The 7,117-nt window shown below is 56.7% G+C and overlaps 1 protein-coding gene across 2 annotated transcripts in view; it reads left to right on the plus strand.

The window, feature by feature from the left end:
• Positions 1-5,901, plus strand: part of GRTP1 (growth hormone regulated TBC protein 1) — a 39,884-nt gene extending 33,983 nt beyond the window's left edge. For both annotated transcript variants that reach the window (XM_074387414.1, XM_074387415.1), the window contains one exon: positions 5,523-5,901. In XM_074387414.1, coding sequence (XP_074243515.1) covers positions 5,523-5,612 — 90 coding nt within the window. In that variant the 3' untranslated portion in view covers positions 5,613-5,901. The remainder of the gene's footprint in view (positions 1-5,522) is intronic.
• The last annotated feature ends 1,216 nt before the right edge of the window (positions 5,902-7,117 follow it).

Genomic DNA, 7,117 nt, shown 5'->3' on the forward strand with positions numbered 1-7,117 from the left:
GAGAGGGAATGGAGGCTTGGGGCCCCTCGGGATGCAGCATGGTGGGGGTGGGGGGTATTTCAGCAGCCAGGGCCTCAGCAAAGAGAAGAGAACGGTGGCCGGGTGTGATAGCTCACACCTGTAATCCCAGCACTTTGGGAGGCTAAGGGTGAAAAGATCACCTGAAGCCAGGAGTTCAAGACCAGCCTGGCCAACACGGCAAAACCCCATCTGTACTAAGAAATAGAAAAATCCGCTGCGTGTGGTGGCTCACACCTATAGTCCCAGCTACTTGGGAGGCTGAAGCAGAATCACTTGAACACGGAGGTGGAGGTTGCAGTGAGCCGAGAGCCACTACACTCCAGCCTGGGCAAGAGTGAGACTCAGTCCCCCCGCCCCCCCAAAAAAGAAACAAAAAACCGTGGTGACAAACGAGAGATGTCAGACACAAGCCCTTGGCAGAGGACACAGCAGTTAGCTGTGACTCACTCGAGGGCTGGTCAGGTGAAAGGAGCGCTTCGCGGCGGACGCGTGCCTGCTCTGGAGCGGGAGAGCCCCCCGTCCTCGGAGGTCAGGCTGGTGGCCACTGGGTGAGCAGGTTTCAGAGCCTCATGGAGCATCAGCTTCCCGAGACGGAGCCGGGGCCCAGGCCTCCTGGAGAGGCTGCTCCGGGAACCTTTTTTGCTGGCTGGCTTGGCTGTGCCCAGTGTGTGCCGGAGACGGTTATTTTCCTAGAATGAGCTTGATCCAAAGGTGACGTGCAGCAGCTTCGAGACTAAACGGTAAACGGGACTCTGAACCCCTCAGATCTGTTTGAGGCCACAGACAGTAAGGTGTCTTCCGTCAGCCTTCTGAGTTACATCACTAAATAATTAACATAACGTGAAGTGCACGGGGAAAAGCAGCCCCGGCTACCCTGGGGAGATGAGCCTGTGCCTGTTGTTCTGTGAATGGCATCTTTTCCACAAGACTGACAGCCACAGCTATTTTTGGAGAAAGAGGGTCTCCATCTGTGCCTTAGTGGAGTGCAACGGTGCAATCTCAGCTCACTGCAGTCACCACCTCCTGGGCTCAAGCCATTCTCCCAAGCAGCGGGGACCACAGGCACTTGTCACCATGCCTGGCCAATTTTAAAATTTTTTGTAGAGATGGGGTTTCCCTATGCTGCCCAGGCTGGCCTCAAACTCCTGAGCTCAACTGATCCTCCCACCTTGGCTTCCTAAAGTGCTGGGATTGCAGGTGTGAGTCAACACACCCAGCACAACCTTCAAATGAATCTAAAATCTCACCCAGAGTCACTGGTGCATTGGGTGACGGAGTCTCTCCGTGGAGCTGCTGCAGCCCCCACCTCCACCCGTGTGGGTTTGGACTGTTGTGCGTTCGTGATTCACAAGGGGCCCCCATAATCTGTCATTCCATAGCCTCTGATTCTTAGAAACACAATTTGATTCTTGCCTTTTTTCCTGATTGTAATTTTTGTTAATATGCTGATTTTGTGACACAATCTGAATGGTGTTTCCTGGCTGAGTGATTTTAGAGGCTCAGATCTGTTTTCCCACAAGACCTAAGGACAGTGTTGGTGAAAACAGGCTGTGCTCGTGAGTGAAGGCTGGTGTGCAATGGTGTAGCATCACCCTGCACTCGTGAGTGAAGGCTGGTGTGCAATGGTGTAGCGTCATGAGTGAAGGCTGGTGTATGATGGTGTAGGTTCATGAGTGAAGGCTGGTGTGCGATGGTGTAGCGTCACCCTGTGCTCCTGAGTGAAGGCTGGTGTCTGATGCTGTAGCGTCACTCTGCGCTCATGAGGGAAGGCCGGTGTCTGATGGTGTAGCGTCACCCTGTGCTCATGAGTGAAGGCTGGTGTCTGATGGTGTAGCATCATGAGTGAAGGCTGGTGTGTGATGGTGTAGGTTCATGAGTGAAGGCTGGTGTGCGATGGTGTAGCGTCATGCTGTGCTTGTGAGTGAAGGCTGGTGTGCGATGGTGTAGTGTCACCCTGTGCTCATGAGTAAAGGCTGGTGTGCGATGGTGTAGCGTCATGAGTGAAGGCTGGTGTGTGATGGTGTAGTGTCACCTTGTGCTCATAATTGAAGGCTGCTGTCCGATGGTGTAGCGTCATGAGTGAAGGCTGGTGTCTAATGGTGTAGTGTCACCCTGTGCTCGTGAGTGAAGGCTGGTGTGTGATGGTGTAGGTTCACGAGTGAAGGTCGGTGTGCGATGGTGTAGCGTCACTCTGTGCTCGTGAGTGAAGGCCAGTGTGCGATGGTGTAGTGTCACTCTGTGCTCGTGAGTGAAGGCCAGTGTGCGATGGTGTAGGTTCACGAGTGAAGGTCGGTGTGTGATGGTGTAGCGTCACCCTGCGCTCGTGAGTGAAGGCTGGTGTGCGATGGTGTAGCGTCACCCTGCGCTCGTGAGTGAAGGCTGGTGTCTGATGGCGTAGCGTCACCCTGCGCTCGTGAGTGAAGGCTGGTGTCTGATGGTGTAGCGTCACCCTGCGCTCGTGAGTGAAGGCCGGTATGCGATGGCGTAGCATCACCCTGTGCTAGTGAGTGAAGGCCAGTGTGCGATGTAGTGTCACCCTGTGCTCGTGAGTGAAGGCTGGTGTGTGATGGTGTAGGTTCATGAGTGAAGGCTGCTGTGTGATTGTGTAGGGTCACCCTGTGCTCATGAGTGAAGGCATGAAGGCCGGAGTCCGATGGTTTAGTGTTACCCTGCGCTTGTGAGTGAAGGCTGGTGTGCAATGGTGTAGCGTCACCTTGTGCTTGTAAGTGAAGGCTGGTGTCCGATGGTGTAGCATCATTGAAGGCCAGTGTGCGATGGTGTAGTGTCACCCTGCGCTCATGAGTTAAAGCTGGTGTCCGATGGTGTAGTGTAACCCTGTTCTCGTGAGTGAAGGCTGATGTGTGATGGTGCAGTGTCACCCTGCGCTCGTGAGTGAAGGCCCATGTCTGATGGCTTCGTGTCACCCTGTGCTCTTGAGTGAAGGCTGGTGTGCGATGGTGTAGCATCACCTTGTGCTTGTAATTGAAGGCTGTAGCGTCATGAGTGAAGGCTGGCGTGCAATGGTGTAGCGTCACCCTGTGCTCATGAGTGAAGGCTAGTGTGCGATGGTGTAGCGTCACCTTGTGCTTGTAATTGAAGGCTGGTGTCCAGTGGTGTAGCGTCATGAGTGAAGGCTGGCATGCTATGGTGTAGCGTTACCCTGTGCTCCTGAGTGAAGGCTGGTGTCTGATGCTGTAGCGTCACTCTGTGCTCATGAGGGAAGGCCGGTGTCTGATGGTGTAGCGTCACCCTGTGCTCATGAGTGAAGGCTGGTGTCTGATGCTGTAGCGTCACTCTGCGCTCATGAGGGAAGGCCGGTGTCTGATGGTGTAGCGTCACCCTGTGCTCATGAGTGAAGGCTGGTGTCTCATGGTGTAGCATCATGAGTGAAGGCTGGTGTGCGATGGCGTAGCGTCACCCTGCGCTCGTGCGTGAAGGCTGGTGTGCGATGGCGTAGCGTCACCCTGCGCTCGTGCGTGAAGGCTGGTGCCTGATGGCGTAGTGTGACCCTGCACTCGTGAGTGAAGGCTGGTGCCTGATGGTGTAGCGTCACCCTGCGCTCGTGAGTGAAGGCTGGTGTCCGATGGCGTAGCGTCACCCTGCGCTCGTGCGTGAAGGCTGGTGTGCGATGGCGTAGCGTCACCCTGCGCTCGTGCGTGAAGGCTGGTGCCTGATGGCGTAGTGTGACCCTGCACTCGTGAGTGAAGGCTGGTGCCTGATGGTGTAGCGTCACCCTGCGCTCGTGAGTGAAGGCTGGTGTCCGATGGCGTAGCGTCACCCTGCGCTCGTGCGTGAAGGCTGGTGTCCGATGGCGTAGCGTCACCCTGCACTCGTGAGTGAAGGCTGGTGTCCGATGGCGTAGCGTCACCCCGCGCTCGTGAGTGAAGGCCGGTGTGCGATGGCGTAGCATCACCCTGCGCTCGTGCGTGAAGGCTGGTGCCTGATGGCGTAGTGTGACCCTGCACTCATGAGTGAAGGCTGGTGCCTGATGGTGTAGCGTCACCCTGCGCTCGTGAGTGAAGGCTGGTGCCCGATGGTGTAGCGTCACCCTGCGCTCGTGCGTGAAGGCTGGTGCCTGATGGTGTAGTGTCACCCTGCGCTCGTGCGTGAAGGCTGGTGTGCGATGGCGTAGCGTCACCCCGCACTCCTGAGTGAAGGCTGGTGCCCGATGGCATAGCGTCACCCTGCGCTCGTGAGTGAAGGCTGGTGCCCGATGGCGTAGCGTCACCCTGCGCTCGTGAGTGAAGGCTGGTGTGCGATGGTGTAGTGTGATCTTGGGGATTCATTTGAGTTAGATGAGAAGTTACAGAACCAACACAAATTAGCTTTCCGTAAGCATAGCGGGTATCAGGAGCCCACGGGGGACTCCGCCACCTGGCCTGGCTCCTGCTCAGCCCTCATCTGCCCCCACCGGGTCAGCACATGTGCTGGGCGGTGGCGTGGCTTGAAGCTCCCCAGCTTTCTCCAGCCTGTGCCCAGTAGCCCTGACAGGATCCTAAATCAGGCGGGCAGGGGGCACTTCCAGGAGGGCCCGGGTGGCAGACGTGGGTCCGACACCCTCTGCCCTTGCTTTGCCTCTGCCCCTCAGGCCACTTACTTTCCAAGGTTCTGGCCCTGAACGGGAGAACCACGGTGGCACCAAGCCTAATTCGATTCTGCCGCAGCCTCTGGGTGAGGGCACTTTGTCTAGACAGCGTCGCGTGCTTGTGGCTATGGGACCGCACCCTGCCAGCGCTTGAGGTGTCCTTCCTGGCCCCTGCTGGTGCCCTTGCCGCCCCACACTACGGTCTTCCCCAGGGAGAGCGCCATCTTTCTCACCACGTGGTGGCATCCAGGGGTGCACACTGTTCAGCACAAGCAAGTGCTGCCCGTGTTAAGGGAGTTTCCAGATCCCCCAGCCTCAAGGACAGCAGCCCGGTCCTGCAGGTCCAGCCCCAGCTCGGGTGGAGGGAGGCGACCCCGAGCCCGCACCACAGTGAGCAGCCTTCCCCTTAACTGGTTCTGCAGGCGGGTGGATCACCTGAGGTCAGGAGTTTGAGACCGGCCTGGCATGGTGAAATCACGTCTCTACTAAAAATGCAAAAATTAGTTGGGTGTGGTGGTGTGCACCTGTAGTCCCAGCTACTCAGGAGGCTGAGGTAGGAGAATTGCTTGAACCCAGGAGACAGAGGTTGCAGTGAGCTGAGATCGTGTCACTGCACTCCAGCCTGGGCAACAAATCAAGACTCCATTGCAAAAAAAACCTCCCAAAACAAAAAACTGTTAAATGCTTCAACTGTTTGATTCATTTAACATTTTGGAGCAGCAGAGCTGCGGTCCTAGGCCCCAGGGCAGGAGTGCAATGGTGACAATCTGGGGGTTACCCCAGAACCCCTCAGATGTGGGCTGCTCCTCCCTTGCCTGACACGAGGCCCCACCCGTCCGTCTGCCGAAGTCTGGGAGAGCTGGGGTAGAAATGTGTTGTTGGGTTTGTTTTTAAACTAATTCTGTTTGCATTCCAGAAAATATTTTCAGAACCCGGAAGCTTATCCATGGCCACTGTCGCCAAACTCCGTGAGAGCTGCAGGGCCCGCCTGCTGGCGCAGGGGTGAGAGCGCCCGGCCCTGGGTTCCGTGTCCCCAGGCTGACGACGATTCCCCTTTGCAGAGTTGACACCGGACCAACCGTCACTGCTTTCCTTCTTGTCGTTGTAAATACTTGACGACGTCACTACACTTTAGTTGTGAATTTTTTTAAAGAGAAGTTTAAAGTCATTCTACCAGCTTTTGATTATAGCTATGAGGTCATACTTTTCTAAAGAAAACTTATTTTTACCTGAAGACACCAATAATTTATAAAATGTGAATGTGCGTATCTAATAAAGTATGCCAACACCTGTAAGCTTGTGATCAGTTTCTCGGCCCACTGGAAACTGGAGTAGTGAGCAATCACTGTGGCCTTCCCGGCGGCGGCGTAAATATTCTGTTCCTTTCTGTGGAACAGTGTTCACTTTATGTGAGGCTCCTGCGTGTGGCAGGTGATTTCTCTAAGTTGTGGGGTACAGGCGTGGGGTGTGGGGGTCTGGTGCACACGTCGCCGTCACCCAGGTATGAAGCCCAGCATCCCTCAGCTCTTCCTCCCCTCCCCTCCCCGACAGCCCCAGTGTGTGCTGTTCCCTTGTGTCCGAATGTTCTCATCATTCAGCTCCCACTTACATGGGAACGTGCGGCGTTTGGTTTTCTGTTCCTGCCTTAGTCCGCTGAGGGTAAGGGCCTCCCGCTCCATCCATGTCCTGCCGAGGACGTGACCTCACTCCTTTCATGGCTGCAGAGTATTCCATGGTATCTATGTATGAAAGGGAATTTTTTTTAAATGATTTAAAAATTACCATGTGACATGAATGAAGCAGACAAGTGTGCCGGACGTAGGGAACAGGGTTGGAGTGGCCCGAGTGCTTTGGCACACTGGGCCCCGGCCGGAAGGGGCCCCGCTCCAGGCCCTGGGCCTCCCTTCCCTCCCCTGCCCTGTCCTGAGAAGCTGTGCTGCCTCCTGGCCATGCTGACAACCCTGCTGGCCGCCTCTGGGGCTGAATTTCTGAGGCCACGCTGAGCTCTGGGTGGGACGGCAGGGAGGCACAGACAGCGTGAGGGTGGGGGGCGGACAGGCTGCCTGCCGCTGCTGCCCCGGGCTGCCCAGTGCCCTCAGCAGCGACGTGTCAACTCCCTTGGCATCTCCAGGTCTGTCCATCCACAGCAGGCGCTCCTTGCAGACCCTGTCCCCGTTCCTCCCAGGAGGAGGCCAGCCTTCGCTAGAGGCAGCACAGCCATGGCAGCCGTCCTGAGAGGACGTGGCCTCCCCATGCCCAAGGGACGATGCTCACCTCCCAGATGATCACGCTGCCACCTGGGCCCCTCCTTACTGCGAGCACGTGGCAGGCGCATGAGCCAGGATGTACCCTTGCCCTGGGGCCAAGCAGCTCCCAATTCACAACTCGCTACCATCAGGGCAGAGGCCACCCTGGCCGTCAGTCACCACACCGCTCTGGGGCCCTGGGGCCAGCCCTCCGCCTCCTCCTCCTCCTCCTCAGCCAAACGCTCAGGGCAGCCAAAGATGAGGC

The sequence above is a fragment of the Saimiri boliviensis genome, chromosome 16 (assembly GCF_048565385.1).
Source record: "Saimiri boliviensis isolate mSaiBol1 chromosome 16, mSaiBol1.pri, whole genome shotgun sequence".
In the NCBI taxonomy this organism is placed as follows: Eukaryota; Metazoa; Chordata; class Mammalia; order Primates; family Cebidae; genus Saimiri; species Saimiri boliviensis.